Raw genomic sequence first — 26,623 nt, 5'->3', positions numbered from 1 at the left:
TACTGGTTATTTGTGCTTGTTTCTTTTCTCCTTGGTCAGCCTTGACAAAGTGTGGTAAGTTTACTTGGTCTTTTCAAATTTTGGCTTTGTCGATCCTATCAATTTTATACTTACTGTTTTTCCTATTTTATTAATTTCTGCTCTTATATCTGTAATTACTTTTCTTTGGATTTTGATCTAATTTTCTCTGATTTCTCACTGATTCTCAGCCTTATGTATTTAAGATTATAAATTACCCTCTAAGTATGGCTTTACCCATACTTACCCTCTAAGTGTGGCTGCATCCCACACATTTTGATATGTAGTATTGATATTTCCCATTTCAATTAACTTTTTCTTTTATTTTATCCTGAAGAATAGACGCTTTTATCACTAGGTAGCGACCTCTTCCTCTTGTGAGGCTTCTGTGTTGTCAGAGGTCACTTCCTTGTGGAGGCGTGCTCTTCTTTTCCTTCACTCCAGCCTTTGGGTACTCTTGTACTTTAGGTGTGCTTCTGATCAAGCATATGGTTTTCCTTTTTAAAATCCACTGTGACAATATTTATTTTTAATTGTGTGCTTAGTCCATTCACAGGTAATATATTTACTGATATTTTAGGTTTAAATTTACCATCTTATTTTGAGTTTTCTGTTTGTCGCGAGTTTCACGTTTCTTTTTCCTTTCTTGCTTGATTTCTATTCTTGTAGCTGTTACCCTAGAAATTACAAACATAATCTCTAACCTAATCAAGGTTTGAGGTTAATTAATATTTGTACTTGTCCTCGATGATACAAATAGACAATAAAATGGAATTTTGAACAGTTAAACTGTTAACCGCCCCCCCACCCCTCCAACTTACCCTGTCATGTTTTCTCTCTCTTCTTCCTAACCACACAAGACAGTATTATTATCATTTTATATAGCCAGTATTTACTACCCTCTTAAACAAAATTTTCTGTTTTACTCTCATACTTGAAATTTTAGTTGGGTATACAATTCTGGGTGGGCATTTTTTTTCTTTCCTCCCACTGAAGATACCATTCCACTGTCTCCTGGCTTCTGTTTTTACTGCTGAGAAGGCAGCTGTGAGTCTGTCTTCCCCTTAAGAGTATCCTCCTTATTTTCCTCCAGTGCTTTTAAGATCTTTGTTTTTGTTGTTCTCCAGTTTTACCGTGATATATCTAGGTTTTATTTATTTATAATTTATCCTGATTGTGATTTGTTTGACTTCTTGAGTCTGAACAGTATCATCAGTTCTTTTAAACAATCTGAGACGACATCTCTTCAGATGCTGTTTCTGCCCCTTCTGAAACGGTGTTAAAATGTATGTTAGACCTTTTCGTTATGTCTTCTGTGTTTATTAATCTCTCTTCCATAGTTTTATCTTTTTTTTCTTCTCTCTATTGTTTTCTGGATAATTAGTTTGGATTTATCCTCCAGTGTACTGATTCTCTCTTTAGCTGTGTCCAATATGCTTTTAAACTAATCCATGAATTTTTCATTCTGGTTATTATAGTTTTCAAATCTGTACATTCTGTGTGGTTCATATTCATATCTGTAGGATCACTTTTTGTTACTTTACTATTCCCAGCACGTATATTCAAGTTCACCTTTATTTCTATTTCTTTTGTCTCTATTTTGTAACTATATCTTATAATTCCAGTACATTGCAATTTTGCAGTTATTGTACTGATGTTTGTTTTTTCCTTTGGTTCTTATTCATTGTGCCTTTTCTCCCCTATATGCTTGGTTGTTTTTTTATTGGAGTTCTCATGATCTTTGAAAAGTTATTTGCGGAGATACTCAGAACAGATTTGGATTTGCTTACATTAGGTCCCTCTGGGTGTTAATACTCAGGATCCTAGTTTCGTGGCTTGAGGTTCTCAGAATCAGAGGCCATGTGTGGACCCGGGCCGTGGATCCTGCGAGGGCTGACCCCGTGGCCACAAGTTCTTGAGGCTGGTTCTCCCTCTCCGTTTATTTTCCCAACTTCATTTAGTGCCAGGGCAACCTTCCCTCACATCCTTGGGGAGGGGGGAGGAACTGCGGGTTTACTTCTAGCTCACTCCCGCACTGAAGGTGTAATCTGAGGACCTCAGCCCAGTGTGGGGAGGCAGTCTCCTGCGTGGACCTGGACTTCGCTTTCTTCCTTCTTGTCCCGCAGATCCTTCGGGAGCAAAGCCGAAGAACCACATTGACAAACTGGCCTCAGGATGAAACCAGCACTGATGCTTTTAGTGCAGGGGCTGGTACACCTTTTCTGTAAAGGCCAGAGAAGTAAATATCTCAAGCTTTGCAGAACCTACGGCCTCTGTCCAAACTACTCTGCTTGTAGCGAAAAAGCAGCCTCAGACTATGAATAACAAAGGAACGTGGCTGGATTTGGCCCATTTACCAAGCCCGCTCTGGTCCTCTGCTCACCTCCCTGTTTCTACTCTCTTCAGTTTTGAGGTGGTTACTTCCTTGCCCTTTATGAGTACTTTGAAAAAGGAGGTGGTTTTTGTATTTTAAGCCAGTGTCTTTCATTTCATTGAAGACTGAACCTGCAAGGTACTGGAAACGGAAGCCTAGAGGAAGATACTGTGGAAGAATTTCTAATGTTATTATTATTTATTTAACAAAAAATGTTTATGGTTTTCATTTATGACAGGCATTATGCAAAGCATTCAGATAGAGGAGTGTTTATGGCTATTTATAATTGATCTATTTTAAGTCATTAATAGAAGCTTCTTTGGAAATTTTATGTTAAATATGTACTTACAGATTAATTTTTACTGTTTTATTATTTTGGGGATGGCATCACGTTGGGTCACATTTAGACCAGTTTCCCAAGGATGGTGTCCCCGATAGTACATCTGATGTGGTGAAGGTGTGCTGTTGTGTTGTTGTGTGGAGAGCACAGAAGCGTACGGTCCCGTCTCTGTCCCCAGCTGCGTGCCCGTGTGCCTGGGGACAACAGGGGTTCTATGAGTTTGAAAGAAGGAGGTGATGATCCTCGAGGACTGGCAGGGCCAGGCATTCCGCTGAATGCACATTTATTAGTACTGCAGCTGCACAGTTACTGACCGCTCTGTTTAGGGGCTACAGGTAAGTGTAAAGGTGTCCAGGGAATTTGATAGAGGATCCGTTTGCTGCTTTTTTCACTTGGAAGCCCAGATTTGCCTGATGAGAATAGTTACGCATAGAAAGTTGAGGTTCACAGGCGGTGATTTAGCGTACCAAAATGAAGTGGACCGTTCACAAACTATTGTCTGCAGTGCATCGTGCTGTGAGCTGCACCCTGAAGGGTGAACAGCCTGGAACAGCTGTGGGGGCAGACGCACCAGGTGGGAGGAGGGTCCAGGCAAGGACTCACGTTTCGGCTGCGACGGGCTTTCCCTTGCTTGTAAGTAAGTAAGGTCATGCCTGCGTCACCAGTTAGGCGCTTCCACGTGGGTGTGCACTTCCTCCTTACTACGTTAATGCTTTCCACGCCTCACGATCCGATTTCAGCAGCAGGGAGTCATGGAATTTGACTTAAGTATCTTTTAAGTTGTTGATACTCGTGCCTTCTCTCAGCAGAATAACATGCCATGTCCAGTTTGGTTGCAATTAGATGCAGCCTGGCAAGTGTGGGAAGCCGTGCCAGAAGGGCTCCAGTGTGTGAATGAGTGTGAGAGGGAATTAGTGTACGTTCAGTGTTGTTTCTATAAAATGGTTTAAAGCACAGGTTGTTCTGATGGTTTCAAAGTACTGCCTTTGTACCTGCACGTTTGCACATTGTTTTATTACTTAAGTTATCTGTTTAGCATAGATAGCAACTGTTCACTGGTGAAAATACAGATCTCAAACTTTAGATTTATGCATATACCTTATTAAGGTATCATGAATATATTGTATTAAATATTTAAATAATTGTTTTTTCAGCTACCAACCAATTGTTGACTACATCGACGCTCAGTTTGAGGCCTATCTCCAAGAAGAGCTGAAAATCAAACGCTCCCTCTTTAACTACCACGACTCTCGCATCCACGTGTGCCTCTACTTCATATCCCCGACAGGCCACTCTCTGAAGACACTGGATCTCTTGACCATGAAAAGCCTGGACAGCAAGGTGGGTTTGGAAAAGGACCAACCATCGTGCTTCAGTTCATTTTAATAGTTCCAAGTTCATTCACTTGGGAACTATTAAAGTATCTTTATGATATATACATATGTCATAACTCTTATTCTGTGCATTTTAAAAACATTTGATAATTTTCAATTTTAGGATATTTTCCAGAGAAATTCAGTTTGGGAGATGAGATGCAAAGAAAAAGCATTAACATAAAATTTTAGTCCTTTTTTAGTGATTAAATTGCATGCCAGAATATGGGTATTCATTTTCACCTAACTATAGAATTTATTTGACACTAACTTTACTGTATGACATGTTAAGTGAGAAGCAGCTCACTGATGAAGATCAAGGTCTAAAGTCTCACCACATGTTACAGTAAATTACATTTTTATTTCAACCGTATCCAGAAAACCTATTTTTGAATTTCTGAGCCAATGAGCTATGTATAAGTTCAGGGAGCTGTAAAATATAGTATCTACAAATTAAGTCACTTCAGAGTTTTTTTATTTCTTTAAAAGACAGTTAAAGACTACTGTCTTATACTAAAAAAGTCTCCAGGGTTCTCCTGTGACCTCTGATGGTGTGAGGGATGCAGCTCCGTTACCTGGCTGAGCATTTCGTGAGCTAGGACTGGGAAAGCAAGGGCATCTGGCCACTGCTGCTTTCTGTACGGAAGTCGGTGTGGAAGGCACGCGGGCCAGTGGGTGCAGCGTCGGTGCAGAGACGGGCTGGCTTCTGACCAGTACCACAGTCCCCAGGCTGTGACGGGCCTGGAGGAAGCTGATGTGAGAGTCTGTTCACCTGATCGGATGTTCTGACCATTTAGCCGGTTGTTTTCATAGTTGAGTCTGATACAGGAAACCCATCTTATTCAAGGGACATAAACGCAAGAGCGCACAGCTCTGTCTCAGGCTGCGCTTGTCTGGTGGCGGCAGAGGTGCCTGCAGTACTCGCTCTGCCACCTAATCGCCCCTTGTTCCTGGCAGGTTTCTCCCCTCTGAGCGTCTGTCTCCCTGCCTCTCAAACCAGAACCAGGAGAGTATCTACCTCGAAGGCAGGTGTGAGGGTGGACTAAATCGACAGTGTGTCTTGTTCTTACTACAGGGCTCCACGGCTCCCTCCACGTGGAGAGTTACCTGCTGTGCGGGTGGTGCCACGTCCCCCTCCGCCAGGGCCACTGTCATGGCTGGGCCAGCCCTCTTGGTTCTTAGGGTCCCAGGATGCACATCAGCAACAAGCCTCAGGGGACTCCGAGGAGCAAGGGTTGTCCCTACGGGTCCTGAGGGCACACAGCACACTCAAGGCCACACGGTGGGGTGGGAGTGGGGGGGAGGGAGGGAGGGGTCGTGAACCTGGGCTCAGCCTCTATCAGGGTCTGAGGGTGAGGCATCTGGGGTTTCACAGGTTCCCCCTTTGGTGGTGACTTTAAAGCACTAGCGTGCAAATTGGGGCTGGCAAGGGAGAGGCAGGTTGCTCCAGGCTCGGCCATCTAGGGTTTCTGAAAGGGGGTCCTCCAGGCAGGGCTGCCCGGTTCCTTACCTGATGGTAGCCAGTAGCTATGTCCGCAGCTGCCGTGGGTTTATTCGAATGGATGTCTTTGAAATAGATGCCTCAGCAAAGGTCAGTTTCAGGCGCATATGCTACAATCAAAAAGCTTAACGTCATGTATGTACACTGGCCTGCTTCTGCTATTAATAGTGGAATCAATTAGAAGTTACTAACTTGGCATAATTTATTGAATATCTATGTATCAATATTATATGATACCAAAATCAAGAATTTGGCATCAAATTTTTATATACTTTGACTAACTTATCTTCAAAGCTGTTTACCCACAATTGCTGAAAAGTTTATTTCATGGATAGTTGGAAAAATCTTTACCTCCTTTGGAACGTATTTAAGACCAATAAATCCAAATGTACACAGTAAATCAGTGTGAAATTGGAGAAGAAAAATACATTTAAGAATAGAAAAGGAATTATGATATTTAGTTTTCACTTTCATTCTGAAAATTACATTGATAGCTCACTCTCTGGGCACACATGATTACTTAGCCTGAAGTCTTTCACTAAAAACGAACTAATAACCCAAAAGACCTATAAACCCCTGAATTTGTGGAGATATCACTCTTCGGTGGGGACGTTAATCATACGGAACTAGCGTCGCAGGTCAGTTGGTCTTCAGGACCCCACATCTCTTCCTCTCAGGCCAGTGATAGGACTTTTAAATAATGCTGAGAAAGGGGGACTTCCCTGGTGGCACAGTGGTTAAGAATCCACCTGCCAGTGCAGGGGACACGGGTTAGATCCCTGATATGGGAAGATCCCACATGCCACGGAGCAACGAAGCCCGTACGCCACAACTACGGAGCCTGCGTTCTAGAGCCCCGCGAGCCACAGCTGCTGAGCCCATGTGCCACAACTACTGAAGCCCATGCACCTAGAGCCTGTGCTCTGCAACGAGAAGCCACCGCAATGAGAAGCCCGTGCACTGCAACGAAGAGCAGCCCCCACTCAGCGCAACTAGAGAAAGTCAGCGTGCAACAATGAAGACCCAACGCAGCCAAAAATAAAATAAAATTATTTAAAAAAAAACAATGCTGAGAAAGTTATTCCTTTGAGTCGTGAACGTTTTTAGTTGGTATTCGTAAAATCTCCTTCTTTCAACATCTGGGTAAGAGTCTGACAATGGGGTGCAGGTCAGAGGAAGTCACTGGGAAAAGGGACCTGCTTAAATGAGAGGCAGAAGGAGGCCCTTGGCCTGTTCCGTAGGTCTGCTGAGATCAGTCACCCTGATTAATTAGTGCTTAGAGTATTAAGAAATAAAAAATTCTTAATAATTATGCAGTGGATTTCAGCTCACGGCTTACATTTTATTTATTTTGTGTATGATGGAATTGTCAGAGACTGAGAGAAGAAAATGTGAGATTTCTAAACCTGAATTCAGATGAAAGATGAACTTTATAAGAGCTGTGCTTTATTTATTTATGTATGTATGTATGTATGTATGGATGGATGGGTGGATGGCTGCGTTGGGTCTTCGTTGCTGCGCATGGGCTTTCTCTAGTTGCGGTGAGCGGGGGCTACTCTTCGTTGCGGTGCGCGGGCTTCTCATTGCGGTGGCTTCTCTTTTTGTGGGGCACGGGCTCTAGGCCCGAGTTCTCCAGTAGTTTTGGCACGTGGGCTCAGTAATTGTGGCTTGAGGGCTCTATAGCGCAGGCTCAGTAGTTGTGGCGCACGGGCTTAGTTGCTCCGCGGCATGTGGGATCTTCCCGGACCAGGGCTTGAACCCGTGTCCTCTGCACTGGCAGGCGGATTCTTAACCACTGTTGTCACCAGGGAAGTGCCAGAGCTCTGCTTTTTAAAAGCAGTTATTGTAAGGCCAGCATTTGTAGGAGTGGTTGTATACGATTATCTGGTAAAAATGAAGCCAATGATTCTACGTCAGGAGTTGGCAAGCTTTTCCTGTGAAGGGCCAGGTAGTAAGTACTTCAGGCTTCGCAGGTCGTGGGCCTCTGATACAACTACTCACTTCTGCTATTATAGAAAGAAAGTGGCCATAGGAAATATGTAATGTGTAATGAATGGGCCTAGCTGTGTTCCAGTAACTCTTTATTTATGTAAACAGGGAGTGAGTGGACTGTAGTTTGCCTGTCCTCTGATCTAGGTCAAGGAAATTTGTCAGGGACTGAGTGGTTTTGAATGCAAAAGCTTCAGGATTAAAAAATAAATCCTCAATCATGAGATTTTGTTTCTCTTTATTCTTAATAGGTGAACATTATACCAGTGATTGCCAAAGCAGATGCAATTTCTAAAACTGAATTACAGAAGTTTAAGATCAAGCTCATGAGTGAATTGGTCAGCAATGGTGTTCAGATATACCAGTTCCCAACAGATGATGAAACTATTGCTAAAGTCAATGCTTCAATGAATGTAAGCTCTTAACTGAATATTATTTCTGTTTTACATATGAAAAAAGTGATTTATAAGTAAGTAACGCGGCTACTAATGTATTTTCACTTCTGTCTTCCAAAACAAGGTGAATTTTGAAAGAGTCCAGTATAGGGAAATGTTTTATTTTCTAGAGTTGGAAAAGTATAATGAGAATATATTTTTGAGCATTTTTCTTTCCTCCCTACTTTCACCTAAATGAAGTGATACATCTGTGAGACCGGGCTTCATCTTTTGTGGAACCATATTTAATTGCCTTAGAAAGATTCCTTTCTGTCCTGTCTTTAAGAACATGAGAAGACATTACGGCCTCCCTCAGAATGCTTTAGGATCCTAAAATCTTTAAGGAGAGCTTTCTAATCTGGTACTGAAGCTCGTTCTCCCTTACAGGGTCACAGGTACATATGAAATATTCACATACTTTTTTAATATTTTAATACAGAATATATTTAGTATATTTTAATTATACATAACTTAATGTGATTGAGGATGACTAAGTTCTTTGTGTTACTTGAGGCTACCAGATTTCTTAAATACTTGGTTATATTTTGACGGATCATGGGTTTTGGAGTCAGACTTTACCATGTGTTCTTGTGGGAATTATTAACCTCCCTGAGACTGTTAACTTATCTATGAAATTGGGTTAATAATACCTGTCTTAAGGGTTGTTGTGAGGATACAGCTTTGTTCACTGCCTGACACAGTGACATTCAGTACCTGTTTGTTCCATTTCTCCCCTTTTTTCTGATTTTTTCATACTTTGTTCATGTTAAGATACTTAAATATATAGAAAGCTGACTAATGTAAAGGGAAGTGATATTAATTTCTGTGTGTTAAATTGTCTTTATATCTAATTTGTTTTTTGTGCCCACCTGGAATAAGTTTTCAGAGGGGTACAATTAAGAGACTAAATATTGTCAATTATTAAAATATTAAACATGATACTGTTTACATTAGACTTTTCCCCTACATTAATCCTCAGCTTCAGACAGGACGGTCTACTCACTGCTATTAAATCCAGCTATTGTATCTTTGTTCAAAATCTTCTCCTTACTATGGTAGTTCTTCCTATTCTGCTTGATCCGTCTCCAGTTTGGGTTGTGTCTTCCTGCCCAAAGAGACCTCTCCCTCCTCTAAATTTCTATAACATTTGTATTTAGCATTAGTTTGGGACTTAAATATTATTTTATATTTGTGTTATATATGTAGATATACACTATATATAAACACTTTGGTTATATGGGGGGTGTGTGTGTGTGATTTCCTCAACGTTATCTTTGTCTTTTAGGACCAAGATAATAATGAGGGAAATGATACCTGTGCTAGAATTCTGTTTTTGTATTCTTGCAGCAAAATAGGAGTACGTATGGGGCATGCTCAGTAAATAATTCTCTCTCTAGGGCCTGAAGATGACTCTGTAGAACAGCTGGCGTACACGTGAACAGCTGTGGACACATATTCACAGGGCACATTTTAAAAGCTGAGGCACAGCAGATCATTTGGCTTTAACACATTTGTTATTTAGTAAATTTTCTCTTCTCTGTTTTTACTGGTATGAGATGTGATTGATGTCCTGGCTCCTTTCCAGGGACACTTGCCGTTTGCTGTGGTAGGAAGTATGGATGAGGTGAAAGTTGGAAATAAGATGGTCAAAGCTCGCCAGTACCCTTGGGGCATCGTACAAGGTAAAGGAGATAAACGAGGATATGTGCTCTGCCTGACAGCCTGAAAGTTGAATTTAATGTGTTCTAGGAGGTGATGCTGATTTGGGGTTATGATTGGCTGTCAGAAGGGTTGGCTCTGTTCTGTTTTAGCCATGTCTGCAGAGGCGCAAGGCACAGCCTCCCTACTTCCTGTCCTAGATCACGTTACCTGCCCAGGTGCACCAGGACGTTCAGAAGGTGGGAGTCACTGGTTGGGTACTTTGAACAAAATTTGAGCGTAAACAGTATTGTTTAAACATAGTACGTAAACTAAGTACTAGATAATTCTGTGACACAATAAACCACTTTGTAAATTTATATATTTTTACTCATCAAAGTATTGCCAACTATTTCCCAAACAAACCAGTCAGCCAAGTAATAATTTTTAGCATTTGTCTAACTCTACAATGAGTAAGTAATTAGCACTTGACTGGCTCATTCATTCATGATGCCAACTAATGGGGAATGGATTACCCCTGCTGGTACTGGTTTCCCAGTGCTGCTTTTTGTGTGTGTGTGTGTGTGTGTGTGTGTGTGTGTGGTACGTGGGCCTCTCACTGTTGTGGCCTCTCCCATTGCGGAGCACAGGCTCCGGACGCGCAGGCTCAGCGGCCATGGCTCACGGGCCCAGCTGCTCCGCGGCATGTGGGATCTTCCCGGACCGGGGCACGAACCTCTGTCCCCTGCATCGGCAGGCAGACTCTCAACCACTGCGCCACGAGGGAAGCCCCAGTCCTGCTTTTTTTAAGTTGACAAATTTTGTAATTAGTGGAAAATATTGACAAAACTTAACATTTTTAATGTACAGAAAATATAAAGGCAATAATTGTACTTAAAACTATTGATCACAGTAACACATGTGACGCAGAATCACAAATGTGGCATGGTGTGACAAGCATTTGATGTTTACAGCAGGCACAGGTGGTGTTCTCGAGTGTGCAGAATTTACCACCTTGAAGTTTTAGTGAAAAAATATTACATACTCTTTTCAGGCGGTATGTGAAACGTCCTAAGGATGGTTTATAAACTGTTAACAAAATACTAGTGAATGATTGGAGCACATGGTACAGAATAGAATGTATTTCTTTCCTATTTCCTGTTTATCCTTGGCTACTAAATTTAAGCAAACCTCTGTTAATCAATATCGCCTATAATTCGGTGTGTGTAATACAAGAATTGCTTCCTTGGTTACTTGTATGAAACAACCATAGCTGTTAATCAGACTGATCATTTCGCTGTTTGGGTTATTTCAAATGTGTTTTCATTTACTCGTCCATTCAACAAATACTAATTATATGTCAGGATTAAACATCGGTGTTGCTGTTTTCTGTTTTCCGGCTAGTGGAAAATGAAAACCACTGCGACTTTGTCAAGCTCCGGGAGATGCTCATTTGTACGAACATGGAGGATCTGCGAGATGAGACGCACACGAGGCATTACGAGCTGTACCGGCGCCGCAAACTGGAGGAGATGGGCCTCACAGACACGGGCCCAGAGAACAAGCCGCTCAGGTGAGCAGCCAGGGAGGGAGGTGGGGTGGGCCTCTCCGTCTGCCCAGGATGACAGAGAGTCTCCCACATCGGGAGGTGGCGCCACCTGCTACGATTAATGACTCTGCTCTCCGTGCCGCCCTCGGAGGTCTTTGTCCTTACCCGACTCAGGGAGTTCGAGTAGAAGGGAGGACACAGGGCAGAAGCCCAGGATTTCAGCATCCGCTGAAGTGAGTAACCAAAGGAAAAATCTCTCATTATTTGGTTTTATTTTTGTATTTATGTGAAGAAGGTGAAAGAGTATTGATTATTATTTTAAAAACCTGGACTATGAATCATATTAACTACAAAGCTGTTGTTTTTTATCCTGATGAAAGTTTTGGAATGACTAAACTTAGGAAAATATCTTGTAAAGGAAGCACTAGTTACGGGCCAGCTCTGGTAAAGCGATGATTTTCTCTGCTGAAGAGAAAGCATCTAGCATTGGCTTCCCTTCGTGTTTCCCAGGAGGCTTCACTTCTCGCTCTTTCAAGTCTGTGGGTGGTGAGGGGTCCCCACGTGCCTGAAGGAGACGCGGATCCTGAGTGACAGCAGGCGGGGCGGCCTTGCGTGCTGGAGGAGAGGGATTCAGGTGCCTGGTGGCTCAGTCATCAGTCACCTGTGGAGGACTCAGAAATGCAGGTTCGCAGTTTCCGGGTGTGGAGCCGAAGAATCACATTTAAATGAAAATTCCCACTCAGCCCTTCAGCAGACACTTCCTGCTGGTCACTGGCCAGGTGTGCACCGTGGGTGCAGAGAGGAAGATGCTCTTGCCCTGTGTGGTGATCAGGGTCTGGGGGAGTGAGGAGGCCCGGGCAGGAGGCTGCTGTGGGCATCCAAGTACGAGCAGACAGGGGCCTGTGCTGGCGTGGTAGTGGCGGAGGTGGTGAGAAGCATGGCTACCACATGGGACTGGAAGGTGACGTCAACATGACTCTCTGATGGTCTGGATACGGATGTAAAGGAAAGAGGAAGCCAGGGTGGTAGCTGCAGTTACTGTTTTCCACCTGAGAACCTGGGTGAACGGTGGTGATGTTCATTGTTATGAGCAAGACAGGGGAAGGGGTAGACTTCCTGGTGGGTAACTGAGAAGTTTGGGACATGTTACATTTCAGTTGATTATTAAATCTTCAGGTGAAGACTTAGAGGAGTTTATTTCACAAACGAATCTGGAGCTCGGGGAGAAGTGAAGGCTGAGATGATAACTTTGGAGTCAGCAGTGAATAATACTGCATCTAGTGTTCGCAGTGCTCTAGGCTAAGTGCTGGTGAGGTAATACTGAATGAGACTAGTCCTGGCTGTCATGGGGTTTATATTCTCACGGGGAGGGAGGCCAAAACCAAACAACTAATTGCACAATGAATTATGGTTGTGAAATGTGCACGAAAGGAGAGGTGGTGTATGATGGGGGGAGGGCATCTGGATTTAATCTGGAAAATTAGGGAAGGCTTCCTTGAGGCACTTATTGTTCTGAGCTTTTACTACCTGGGGAAAACAGAGGAGACAGATGCAGAGACCTGGAAGGCAGAGAGAGAAAGGCACCTTTAAGTCTCTGCAGGAAGGGCGGAGGAGCAGGGCAGCCTGGTGGGGATTTGGTCTTTGTCCTCGGGGAAAGACACAAAGTTTGAAGCAGTGATACCGATACGGTATTTGCACTTAAAAGATCACTCTTGGCTGCAGTGTGAGGGAGGGGTCGGAGGGTGTGCAGAGGTGCTGAGGAGCTAAGTACCAGCAGCAAGGACAGAACTGGGCGTGTCTGAGAGGCGCCTAGAAGATAACAGTGAAAGAACTTAGTGACTGTTCAGATGCAACGAGGTAAAGGAGCAGAAGATGCCAAAAGAAGACTTCTGCTGGCCTGGATCAGTTCGGCAGGCAGCTGTACCCCTCACAAGGTAGTGTCTCTGGAGGCGCACTGGCTGCTCTGTGGGGCAGGATGGAGGTCGTTAGCTCAGCTGGGACCTGGGGACTTAGAGTTTCCTCTGAAACATCCAAGTGACAGTGTCACATAGGCACTTTGGCTGTTTATCTGGAGCTCAGAGGAGAGAGGAGAGGGCTGGGCCAAAGGGATGAACTTCAGAGTCACAGACGCTAAGAGGTGGTTAATTGAATACTGCGTATGGGTGAGATGCCTGGAGAGAGAAGTACATTTGGAAAGAAAGGTGCCTTGGAAACAGCCTTGAGTCCGTTGAATGTGTGTCAGCAGAAGCAGCAGACAGAAGCGGTTGAGAAGCCTAGGGTAGAGGAAGGAGGAAACCAGCAGGGTCGTGTCGCGGAAGCCAAGTGAAGAGGGTCTCAAGAAGGAAGGGAGAGGTGGCCGTGTTGAAAGTGAGAGGGTTTTGCTGTGGAAGTACAGCAGTGTGATACAGTCCAGTTGCTCCCTTGACCGTTCTTTGACAATAATGAGGAACACGCCATCTGAGTCAAAAAGGACGGCACAGGCCAGGGCGTGCAGATTTTTTTTTTTTTTTTTTGGCGGTACGCGGGCCTCTCACTGCTGTGGCCTCTCCTGCTGCGGAGCACAGGCTCCGGATGCACAGGCTCAGTGGCCATGGCTCACGGGCACAGCCGCTCCGCGGCATGTGGGATCTTCCCGGGCCGGGGCACGAACCCGCGTCCCCTGCATTGGCAGGCGGACTCTCAACCACTGCGCCACCAGGGAAGCCCAGGGCTTGCAGATTTGAAGGGAGAAAACCAGTTTCATTCATGAACAAACCATTTCCAGCCTTCCTTCCAGGAAGGGGGATGTCCAGCGGGCCCAGCTTAGGACATGTGCCCGTGTTCTGGCTGGGTGGGTGTGAGCCTGACTGCCCGTCCCACCAGAATGCATCCCGCGGGAAGAAGTAGCTCTCCAAAGGTAACCAGAATAATAATACAACAGGAGAGAGAGATGGTGGGCGGGCACTCAGAACAGCCGTTTTTTAGCATTTCCTCAGTTTGGGGAGCGTCTGCCCACTGGACAGGTGAAGAATGGAAAACTGGGAAAGGAGGCTCTTCAGTGGAGGCCAGGTTACAGAGTGGGCAGGAGCAGTGGCTGCAGGTTGCTTGCAGAGGACAAGCAAGAAGGCCGGGGGCTCGAGCTCAGTGTGAGGGAGGCCCTGCCCACCTGCCCGGGAGCTGGTGGCCCTCTGCTCTGCCCAGGCCTGCAGTCCTGATGAGATGGGATTCCTTGGGTCAGGCGCAGCAGAATCTTCTCTCCTCTTGGTGCTTTCTCATTTGTGAATAAATTATTTGATAAAATTCCTGTAGTTCTTTATAGCCTGAGGTCTAGGAAGGTTTCACCAGTGTGGTTTTAAGAACTTGTATTCTGTTTTCTTAGGAATCTTCCCATTTAATTTGGGATGTGTACAACAACAGTCACTATAATTTGGTTGGCACGTAAAATCTGTCCCTCAGTATTGTATCTATCAATAAGAACAGTTAGTTACATGAGCCTGTTAGGCTGCGCTCTGCTCTTTATGGCCCGGCCTTTCTCTCTGCAGCCCCGCAGTGTCTCCATCTCTGTTTCACTTGAACGGTTGTGCTGAGTCATGGTTTGTGTCCCCGCGTGCCCACACCCATCTCATGCTTGTCATGAGGTCCAGGGGGTCGGCATTATGTGTACCCCTGTAGTCTTAATTAACTGATGTTTACTTATTTAAACTTCATGAAACATGCTTTTATCAACCTCAAATCCCCAAGTTATTTTAGATGAACAAAACCAGTCTCGTTTACCATCACTGAAGTGCTCTGGGCCCTCAGAGTCTGGAAGGGAGATTTGTGTGGTATTTTAGAGTTTCTTAAGTGTTTGGCATAATTTTTTGTGTCATAACCTTTGTGTCTTTCTGCACTTGGTCTGTGGTGGACGCTCATCAGGCCTGTGAGAGCTGCACCTGGAGCTCAGGGAGGTCCTGAGTGAGGGGGACGCAGCGGTTTTCCTGATGGGCACGAGCAATCACGGATGCATTTTCTTCCTCTTTCATTTTCAGCTCTGCCTTCAATCAGTGATGTTTGCAACTAGGGTAGGATGCTGCATTAACTAACATGGCAGCAGGAGAGCTCTTTTTCATTCTCAGATCCATGGCAGTCAACAGTGGTTGCATTAGTTTCACAGCCACTCCTTGCAGGCCCTCTCAGAGTTTCATCACCACCTTTTGAAAGACAGTGCAGTCTCTTTCCTTGCAGTTGGCTCTGTGAGTTCACCTGTCACAGTGCGCGTGTGTGATGGATGCAGAACACGCGGGACCAGTGTTTCCTCTTTACCTCTTGCTGAGGCATCACTGTAGGCGGGATTTATGCTGGTTAGGGTTACAGGCTTTGGAGCACGTCTGATCAAGTTCCAGCCCCAGCTTTGTACTTGCTAACTCTGTCCCTCTGTGCAGGTGACTTTACCTCTCCGAGCGTTGTCTTCTTACCTGAAGGACAGTGTTAGTGCTTTGTTCTTCATGGCGCTGCGGGAATTAGTGAGTCCAGACCAGTCCCTGCTGGTAGCAGCTATTCTGCAAGTGTTTGGTCTTTTCTCTTTGCCAGGTGGCTTGATTTTCCTCCTGAACAACTCAAGTGCTTGTGTAAGTAAATTAGTGAGAACTTTTTAAAACTTTGATTTGACATGATTTAGATACATTATTTAAACTAAGTTTGCCACTAAAGGCTATCAGTCCAGTGTAGGACCAGTGAAACGTGGGCGAAGGTGACCTGATCGATTTAGAGGCTTCTTTAAAATAAGACCAAAACAAACAACACAGAAAAACAAAAAACCTGATAGAAAGTAAAGTGCCTCGAGGTTAGAGGCGTTTACGTGGCCACCCAGGGCATTCCACACATTTGTGAACTTTGCTCTTAAAGACAATGTGTAGGCTTGTTCCTCCTTGGAGCACATGCTCTGAGTACCACACTCATGCTCAGCTGCAAGTGCTATGGTGTAACATTTCTTCCTTTGTTTTTCCTTAAATTTATACAGTTCTAGCCATGAAAGATTTCTCCAGTTATAAGATTAGTAAAATTCCTGAATTTCATCACATTTTAAATCTATTTAGCTCTATTTTTATAAGTAATAGAAATTTCTAACTGTGACACAGCTAGAAAGTGAATCTGTGTTCCCTGTTAAACCTTGGGGATATTCTCCAAGTGAGCTGAAATGGAAGGGCCCTGCATTGCTGGATATAAGGTCTGTGGTTCTTCTGAAATGCCATGAGTAAGACAGGCAGGCACTGGCCGTGGAGTTCCAGGACAGTCCCTGCGCTGCTTGGTTAAACTGGCTCTACTTCCCTGCAGTTTCTATCATTAGGTGAACATCTATGAAGAAACCGAAACATCTGGAGGGCTCTACTGGATAGCTGGGTTATGGAGATGCTGTTAGGAGAGAGAGGCAGGTGGGGTGTAAGTGCCAGGAAGAGGTATAAACAAAGAGCCATGGAAGTGCTTGGGAGGAACAGTGGATTCCAGCTGGGGAGACGACTGGAGAAGCGAGGGACAGGACTAGTGAGTAGAGGGAGGGCTGGGAAATGGGCAGTGGCTGGAGCATGAAACGTGTGGCACGTCTTAGGAACAAAGGTTAGGTTGGTACAGCTGAAACCTTAGGGGGATTGGGTCTGTTGGGCCAGATTGTGAAGTTTCTGAAGTGCTGCTATCCTGTAGATAATATAACTAATGCAGAGGAAAAAGATAAGGAGATGTCTGTTTTTGGTGGAAAAAATCTTAGGAGTGGCAGGAAGGACGAAATGAAAGAAAGAGGAACTAAAAGCCTAGAGCTCAGCTGGGAGATTATTCCAGTAGCGAAGGCAGAAAAGCACAAAGATCAAGTTGGGCTGAACACGGTGTCTGTAGAAATCAAAACAAGACGGGACTGAAGTGATGTCGGGGTCTTAGGCTGAGCCCCCAGAGCCTGGTGATCGGACGTGGCAATGAGGGGAGGGGAGGAACCAACAGAGGTGGAAGGAGGAATCCATCTGGGGTGAGATGAGCACCTCTGGGAGCACCGGCAAAGCAGGGACCCGCAGACAGATCCGCGCTCCCTGGAGCCACGTGTGCTGTGATGGTCACGGGGCCTAACGCGGACCGAGTGTTCGCAAGTTTGTGATGTAATCTCGCTAATATGAGAGTACCATAAATAATTTTTCAGTCTTCAGGAGACCTACGAAGCCAAAAGACACGAATTTTATGGTGAACGTCAGAGGAAGGAGGAAGAAATGAAGCAGTTGTTTGTGCAGCGTGTGAAGGAGAAAGAAGCCGTATTGAAAGAAGCTGAGAGAGAGGCAAGTGCGCTGGTTTGTTGGGATGTGCACTTATTTGGGGTGTCCTGTTAACCTGGGGATAATTATCTCAAGAATTCCGAGATGGTTTTGAAAACTAGTTGTTCCTTAAAAAGCAGCTGTTGTATTTTAACACATACTCTTTGGATGCAGACTTCCAAAAAAAAGCATAGGCTGGAAACAAAAATTTTTGCCTTTTTGAACAAGGTGTCTTCCATTAGAAGTGGTTTATCGAGGACTTGTAAAGGACTAGGTTACTAAGAAGCGTTTTAAATACCTTAACCAGGAGCCAGAAGTGTTTTAGCTGTGGCTTGATAACGCCTTTTCTGAGAGTTTTGAGTCCTTGGGATTGTTGTTTGAAGTAGGTGACTCTGAGAGCTGTTAACTAGCCTTTGAGTTTGAGGTCAGGCTTCCTGGAGGTGGGTGGTCTGGGCAGCCTGGGCGCAAAACCATCCGCAGTGAGTTTGGTTTGCTTCTGGTTCTCCAAGGATCAGTTTTAGTTTTACTTGAGTTAAGGTATTTTCTGTAGACTTTACTGTAATGGCTGCTTTTAAATAAATGGCCACATTTAAGATGAGGGTCAAAAAGGATGAGCTGCAAAAAGGAATCTCTAAGAGAAGACAGAAATGTTAATACAAGTGAACTTGCGATGTAAGAGTTCCTGAAGAGTTATTTGTAAAGTAATTTAATGCTACAAATTTATTATTTTAAGTACCCTTATAGTACTTGCTATTTCAATAAACTCTGTAGTAAGTGGTTTTGTAAAATAATCTATCTTGTTTATAATTTGAATTTTGATCTTTATTTTGAAAAAGTTCAAACAATGGGAAAGTGAAAGTACGGGGTACCTGTGTCCCTCCCCACACCTAGATTTAGGATAGACATTTTGCTGTCTTTAGTGTGTGTGTTTCCCTGGTCGTCTGAAAGCTGGTTGTAGACATCACAACACTTTATCACAGGCACTTTCATGCATCTCTGAAGCTCAGGTGCATTTTCCTCCATAACCACAGTACCAGTACTACACCTAAGAACAGGAATAGCATGCCACAGACTCTCCTAATCCCCAGTGCACAATCAAATTTCCCCACTCATCCCAAGATTGTCTTTTATTGTTGCCTTCTGTTCGGTGATTTTTTGTTTTTGAACCAGAATTCAATCTTAGGTCTCATATTGCATTTGGGTGTTCTGTTTTGTTCAGTCTCTTATTTGAAAACAGTTCCTAGTTTGGAGTTATTTTTATTTATTTAAAAATATTTATTTATTTATTGGCTGTGTCGGGTCTTAGCTGTGGCACGCAGGATCTTTCGTTGCGGTGCATGCATGGGCTCCTCTCTAGTTGTGGCACACGAGCTCAGTAGTTGTGGCATGCAGGCTTAGTTGCCCCACGCCATGTGGGTTCTTAGTTCCCCGACCAGGGATAGAACCCGCGTTCCCTGCATTGGAAGGCAGATTTTTAACCACTGGACCACCAGGGAAGTCCCTGGAGTTATTTTTAAATACAAATATTGAGGAAGGAGTTGTGATGAGTAGGAAATAGGGTGCTGATTTTTCTTTTGATTAGTAGATGCTTCTCTTGTAAGAGTTTCTCTCTCATACATCATGGTTCTCAGTTTCTCCAGTGAGGAGAGAAGATGTAGAAGTGGTTTATAGTTGAATTTTAATTTTTCAAACCCCACATAAGAATATTTTGCTTAAATGCGTATTGTTTAAAAGGAAATTGAAAATTCAGAGTGACCAAATGGTTGAAAGAAAAAGAGAAGTATTATTTGTCAGTAGGTGCTTCATAGATGTTTATTTTTGTGATTCAAGCGGTTTCGTGTTAAGAATATTATATTAAAACTAATGAAGTTAGTTTAAACCAAGTTGTCACAAGAGTTCTAAACTTTTAATTATATAGGTTTAGAAGCAGATTACTGGCCTGTTTCATTAATATTACAATAATATTAGTAAGTTCCCTCATGACCAGTTTCATCCTGCAAGGCTGGTACGTTAGAGTCAGGTCTGGTGCAGGGCATCTGGGGGTCATCTTCACTCGCATAACTCAAGAGCCATCAGTTAGGACTTCCCTGGTGGCGCAGTGGTTAAGAATCCACCTGCCAATGCAGAGGACACAGGTTCGAGCCCTGGTCCAGGAAGATCCCACATGCCACGGAGCAATTAAGCCCATGTGTCACAACTACTGAGCCTGCACTCTAGAACCCGCGAGCCACAATTACTGAGCCCGTGCTCTAGAGCCCACAAGCCACAACTACTGAAGCCCGCAGGCCTAGAGCCCGTGCTCCGCAACAAGAAAAGCCACCACAATGAGAAGCCTGTGCACCGCAATGAAGAGTAGCCCCCACTCACCGCAACTAGAGAAAGCCTGCACAAGGCCACAAAGACCCAACACAGCCAAAAATTTTAAAACAAATTTTTAAAAAGAGCCATCAGTTGAAGGACCAAGGAGGGCCATATAATCTACCGTCAGCGTAAGTGCAGTTTTAGAGGGAAAGGAGGCTTTTTAGTAGTTACACTGGACAATAGGTAGGTGTAAACCAGGTCTCTACTGGGCAAAGTGGGACATTCAAAGCTAGTTACATCAATAAGATACTGGCAGGTAACCCAAAACGTTACTTAAGTCTGTATTAGATGGCCTTGTTATTAAAATATCCTTGGCAATTCACCTTTTGTATGAATTTGGCGGATTTTCATGTATAGTACAGAGTTAGCTGAAAATGCAGTGAACGTCAGGTAACTAGAGTAGGCAGATGCATAGGACAGATAGCATGTCAGGATACTGTTTGAATGGCATCTTTTGTTAACATCATCCTGCATGCACAGCCCTTCCCCACCACAAGAAAAAGTGCACTTTATATTTATCCCTCAGGTGAAGTGCATGACCAACATTAAAATGTTACTACTTCTGAATTTTATAGGCAAGTCTGTTTCTTGGTTAGTTGTTCACTTAGTATTTATGCCTCTCCTGTTTCTAAAAGTATTCTAGATAATTTTCAGTAAACAAGTACAGCTGCACTAGAACCTGGATGTGGGGAGTCCAGGATGAGCAGCGAGGTTTGCACTCAGTGCAGCTGAGCCGCAGCGCTGGGTGCTTGTCAGTGACACTTCCGGGGTCTCCAGCCAAGTACAGAGGTCAAAGACACTGACTAGTTTGGCAAGAGAGGAATGTTGTCTCTGGTATTCACTTTTTAAAATGGATACTTTAAAAAGGATCACTGAGCAACAGCATGTATAGTGTCCTTAGAAGCAGGTTTACAAGAGACAGCAGCGTACCACATTGGCCATAGAGGCTTCAGAGCATCCGTGAGTAGTTTAACAGCACAGAAGAACTTGAAAATGTGTCTGAGTTGAAGGCCTTGTAGTGAATATTGGAGCTGTGAGCGAGCGCTTCCTGCAGGTGGAGCACACTGTCACTGACGAAAGCCATGAACTCCACAGAATGTGAATAAGTCACATGCCCCCTGACCCCTTTCTAAGACGTTTTTCTCTTCATAGTTTTCCTGGAATTTTTAGTCAACCTCATAAATGATATATGAAGTACTCCATAACCTTTCAGGATATTTAAGGATATAAAGTGTGCACCCTCCGTTTAAGTGTCTGTCAGAGATGTATCTCTGTTCACATAACGTAAATCTGCCCTGTGGCCTCTCTTTCCAGGCGTCACCCGCCAGCTGCCCCGCTCCTCTCCCAAATCCACGGGGTGCACGCATGCTCAGAGAGCTGCCAGTCTGTGTATTCATACCACCGATTTATGTTTCTTTTTATAAAGAACATGCTTCCTTCCTTTATAAGGAACCACTTACATAAGCAGATACTAAGGAACTGATCCCTCTGGAAATGACATCCTCAGGAATAAGAGAATCTTCGGGCCTTACTTCATCTGTTTCAACCCTATCCTGTAAACTCTGCCATCAGGGTTGCCGGTTCACTCGCCAGCCCGCTCCGTATCTGGAACATCTGATTTTTATTAGGAAGCAGCGTAGCTCTCTGCTCTCTCTGCCCTCAGCCTCTGATGAATTTCCTCAGTGATCATAAGCCGTCTTTTCTGGAAACCAAGTCCTACTTTTTGTATAAATGTTAGGTTGCTGCCCAGAACTGAAAATACTAATTGAAAATTTATCTAACCAGACCAGAGAGCCAAAAACAAAGCTATTTTTTGATGTGGATTCTAGCTGTTGTGCTTGTGTTCCTGGCACCACAGCCGATTCGTAAGGAACCTGCTGAAGTCTCTAGATCTTTTTTCAGATAAACAACAGTCAAACCAGGGAATTCTCGTGTTGTACTGTTACAAACTTTGGCAAAACTCATTTTAATGACTGCACCGAATGTATTCAGCATAAGTGAATTTTAAAATGTTCTCTCTCTTAGAGACACAGGTATATTTTCCCAATTATGGTGTAAACCCAGCCAGTGCAGCTGACCCTTGAACCACCTGGGTTTGAGCTGCACGGGCCCATTTATACGTGGATGTTTCTCACTCACCGAGTCCACAGGACTGCACCGGTGCGTCTGTGCTTATGGAGCTGTGACACACGCGAATCTTCAACCAGCGGGGTTTGGCGTCTTCAACCCTGCAAGGTTCAAGGGTCAACTGTATTTTTATGTATAAAACTTTCATCTAAATTCAGGACTTTTTGATTTAGTTTAGATTTCAAGAAGGTGAATGACCGTGGGAAAAGCATAACAGATTTTAAGGTTCTTGATTTAAATTGACACTTGCTTTCCAAACAGGTTCACCAGTATAGTCAACAGCTATTTCACTACCACGTAGTAAATTTACTTGGAAAATAAGGGCTTTTTTCCCTCTTTTTGATAACTTGCTTTTGTAATTTGTCCCTCACTTTTATTAAGAATGGATTTTTGAAACTTTATTTGAAGAGGCTTTGTGGGGAAAATGTAGAGCAAAAGAAAAACTCTAAGAGGTCAAACGTTTAAAAAACTGAGGTTTGTGCATGAGGCTGTTTTTATGTTTTGTTCATGCGTTTTTTGCATGGCAGCTCATTCAGAGTTAAAGTTAGAGCAATTCCACATGTCACTGTGCAGGCCGCGTGAGCAGGGCTGCAGTGGGGAGGTGCCGGGGCATGGGCTGCCCCAGCACGTCCCTCAGCGGGAACCGTACTTCACTTCACAGCTCCAGGCCAAGTTTGAGCACCTTAAGAGAGTACACCAAGAGGAGAAGCTGAGGCTTGAGGAGAAGAGAAGACTTCTGGAAGAAGAAATAATCGCCTTCTCTAAGAAGAAAGCTACCTCCGAGATATACCAAAGCCAGCCCTTTATGACCCCGGGTGGTAACGTGCGGAAGGACAAGGACCGCAAGAAGTAAGCGCCCCCCACCCCGCGCCTGTCTCACTGCCCCGACCTTCAGGGCGCTTCTCCCTGTCTCCTTACTCCCATCTGCTCCTGCAGCTAAAGCATCAGTTCCTTGAGAGCAGAGAGCTTGTCCCTCTTACTGTGCTGATTCCCCAGCAGCTAGAAGGGCACCTGGCACGTCTTCCGTGCTCTGTGCATCCTTGAGTGAAAGTCTGAAGTGAATGAACGAACGAAATAGAAATCTACAACACGTAAGGGTCAGCGACCTTGGGACACTGGCTGCTCCAGGGCACGTCTAGTAACTGCTGACCACCCCTCCCCCCGTTAGTTATGTCACATTTCATGCCTGACAGAGGCTGTATATTGGGGAATCATAGACATAATAGTTGATTAAAAAAAGTAATTCTTAGGTTTACTTTTTTAAAACAAATTCTGATAATGATTTTATGAGAATTCTTATTTTAATAAGGGAACCAGGCTATCGATTGGAACTCCTGTGCTTTGATGTCAGAACTTGTGAAACGAGTGGTGGACGTAAAGATGCAGAGGAAGGTAGAGAGGGCCCCCGTGCATCGGGGCGGCCTTGGTAGCAGGTGGGGGATGGTCCCAAGGCTTGTAGGTCTGGGGTATGTGTTAAAGACAACGTAACCGAAGTCTTAGAAAATAAGGGTTTTTTTCTTCCTTTTTTTCATTTATTTCTCCCGCTTAAATGTCCTCATCACTTTGCTTGTTTGCTCGCTCTGTTGAGCACCCAGCCCCCGCCACGTGGGGAGCTCAGGTTCTCCCGTGCCCCAAAGGGCAGCCCTCAGGTTTATGACCACATCATATTTCAGACTGGTATTTTCAGAATATTGTAAGTCACCTTCAAAAAGGTAGGAGAACATAACATCGCCCATGATGATAGCTTTCCATTTTTGAACTATGGAGAAGTAAATCCACACGGTTTTGGGTGCATTTAATTGGCCTCTGGATTTTATGGTTTTGGGGAAGAAGGAATTCTCATGTATGATCTTTTCACATAAGCTCTTCCAGGGAGTGGATCTCTGTTTTGTCCGTTGATGTATCCACCCCCAGAGCCTAGAAAAAATGAATACACTGAATTTCAAAAGGTTAACCACCCTCGTCATCTTTGTGGGGGGGACTGGTTCCAGGATGCCCCGAGGACACCAAAATCCACAGATGCTCAAGTCCCTCATATACAATGGCACAATTTTCGCAAAGAACCTATCTATGCACATTTTCCTGTACACTTTAAATCATCTACAGATTACTTATAACACCTAATACAATGTAAATAGAATGGAAATGCTAGGTATAGAGTTGCCAGCAAGTGGCAAATTCAAGTTTTGTTTTTTGGAACTTTCTGTTATTTTTTCCCAAATATTGTATTTTCGATCCTCAGTCAGGTGAATCCTCAGATGTGGAACCCTCGGATCCATAGGACCGAAGTGTATGAACAGAATTTATAACTTGTTTTCGGTGTGCCTCGAATTAAAGCTGAGGGGTCTTTCACCTCATCATCTCAACTTAGTCCAGTGTTACTAGATTTGGACTCCCCTGACTTTATTCCATACGCGAAAAACCATTTACAATCACCTTGTGGAAGTAAGGTATGGGCTGTTGTTTGCAAAATCAGGGCCAAGCCCATAGTTTGAGAGCTCAGAAAAATTTCCCCTCAAGAAATTTTGGTGTTTGTTTTTTCTTTTCTTTTCCAGAGTCCCATGGCTAGATATCCTATCATATCCTCGATGTACATCTGCTCTTTCTGTAAAAGCTTTGTAAAACCAGTGATTTTTATTCCTATACGGTTTTCTGTTGTACCAATCAAAAGGTTTTTTTTCTCTTTCCAGCTCCAGTTTTATGTAAAACAAAGGTTCCACATCACAGAAGATCATCACAAGCAAAGTTATTAAACTGTGAGAAGTATGCTTTGATTTTCTTGCTGTTTTTATTTGCTGTATCACTTAACGCTGTATCACTTACTCTATATCTGGCAAAAGGCCACAGTTGAAGTATGAGGTCAGTACATAAGCCAGACTGGATGACGTTACTCACGCACTGTTAGAAGTTTAAGTTGTTGGTTTGTGATGAACCGAGATCATTTCTCCTGCTGCCCAGTGCTTGCTGTCACTTTGCTGTGACAAGAGTGTCGGTGCCTTTGAAAGTACAGGACTCGTTTATATTGCGGCTCTGATTGCATACATATTCCAAGATGAACCTTTTGTGTAAACTTTTGGGAATATGTTTTAAAACGTATTATGTACCTGAAACTCTAAGCTCAATAGTTCTATAGAACTTTAAAATTTTTCATACAATTATCCAATTGGTAACATGATCGTAAGCTTTTGCATCAAATTACATAATATGTGCTTCAGTGTTGTGGTCCATGGGTTGTTGTGATGAAACAACATGTTTAAAGCAGAAACACTCAGGTAAATAAGCCCTCTTCTGGTGATAAGTACCTTTGGAACTGGGTGTCTTCACACTGTTTGCATGAGTCTGTATTACATACTTGTTGCAAACTGTCTTCCAGGGAAAATAAATAATAAAGTTGAATCATCTTATTAAAAATATTTCTTAAAAAAGTTACTATGAACATCTGAATATTAAAGATAAAAATTTAGATAATTCGTACTGTAAAGGATATTTGAATTCAGTGCCTCAGTATTTGCAGAACGATTTAATGGCTTCTAACTTTTTCTTAACAGTCATAAGTTTTCATTTTTTGTACTTGAATATTCTAAATGAAACTGATATTTACACCTGACAAATAAAATGTATCTACATCTTCACTAAACTGCATTTAAATTACTGTAACTCTTCTTTTTGCAAACCATGATCTTAAACATCTTACCAGAACTATGAGAATTTAATTATATGTTTGAATTATTTTAAGACAAAGGTACATTAGCAGTATTTTTCAGATAACAGAATGTTTTACTTAGCCCATGTCAGATTCTGAGCAGTGTATTTTTTTCATGAATTTGCATTAAGTTGCAAATAAAACCTTTCATTTTGTAGCACAGCTTATCCGGACCAACACTTTAAATTCCATTTTTGCATTTCTGCAGTTTAGTAAAGTAAGTTACAAGCATCACAGAAAAAGCTCTGCACTTTCTTCTCAGGATCAGTAATGCCCAGCCTCTGGAAGGTGGGAGCGGGAGAGTCGGTGAGTCCCTGAGGGCAGGTAGCCTGGCTTCCCAAGCCTGGTCAGTGCTGCAGCGCTGAGCCTTAGCCCAGGAGCTTCGCGGCAAGCTCCGTGATGTGCTGCGAGTGGTGGTTGTTCGTAGCCTGTTACATCAAGCTGTGTATAAACAGCTATCCTGAACTTTCATAAAGTTACTTTTAAATGCCAGAGTGGTTGCTGGCATGTTAAAACAGTTATTCAATTCCTAGTTGAAAAGGTCACGGAAACCTACCTCAGACCCGGAGCTGAACAGAAGGGCCGTCACCTTGGGCTGCTAGTGACTCTGCTGTGAGGAAGACTTGCCACACGTGCACGCCCACAGTGTGAATCCTGAATTCACTTCGTGTATCTGGGATTCCACATAAGATTGTATTTTAGGAGAGTTGCACTGCAAAGAACAAAAATGTTTTTAAACAATTACAGTCCAGGCGGACCTCGGAGATAGTGCGGGCTCGGGTCCAGACCACCCAATGAAGCGAGTATCGAAATAAAGTCAGTCACGTGAATGTTGGCTTCCCCGTGCATATAAAGGTTACGTTTACACTGTGCTTTAGTCTGTCAGGTGTGCGACAGCTTATGTCTAAAGAACAGTGCACGTACCTTAGTTAATAATTGCTAAAAAAAGGCTAACCATCCCAAGCCTT

At 43.6% G+C, this 26,623-nt stretch overlaps 1 protein-coding gene across 1 annotated transcript in view; it reads left to right on the top strand.

Moving 5' to 3' along the window:
* SEPTIN10 (septin 10) overlaps positions 1-25,593 on the top strand; it is a 53,588-nt gene extending 27,995 nt beyond the window's left edge. The window contains exons 5-11 of the mRNA XM_082672483.1: positions 3,887-4,073; positions 7,847-8,008; positions 9,615-9,711; positions 11,072-11,240; positions 17,356-17,488; positions 22,614-22,801; positions 24,643-25,593. Coding sequence (XP_082528609.1) covers positions 3,887-4,073; positions 7,847-8,008; positions 9,615-9,711; positions 11,072-11,240; positions 17,356-17,488; positions 22,614-22,801; positions 24,643-24,658 — 952 coding nt within the window. The 3' untranslated portion in view covers positions 24,659-25,593. The remainder of the gene's footprint in view (positions 1-3,886; positions 4,074-7,846; positions 8,009-9,614; positions 9,712-11,071; positions 11,241-17,355; positions 17,489-22,613; positions 22,802-24,642) is intronic.
* The last annotated feature ends 1,030 nt before the right edge of the window (positions 25,594-26,623 follow it).

This window comes from Grampus griseus (genome assembly GCF_964374135.1).
Source record: "Grampus griseus genome assembly, chromosome: 15".
NCBI classification, from domain to species: Eukaryota; Metazoa; Chordata; class Mammalia; order Artiodactyla; family Delphinidae; genus Grampus; species Grampus griseus.
This window is presented reverse-complemented; position numbering and strand designations above follow the sequence as displayed.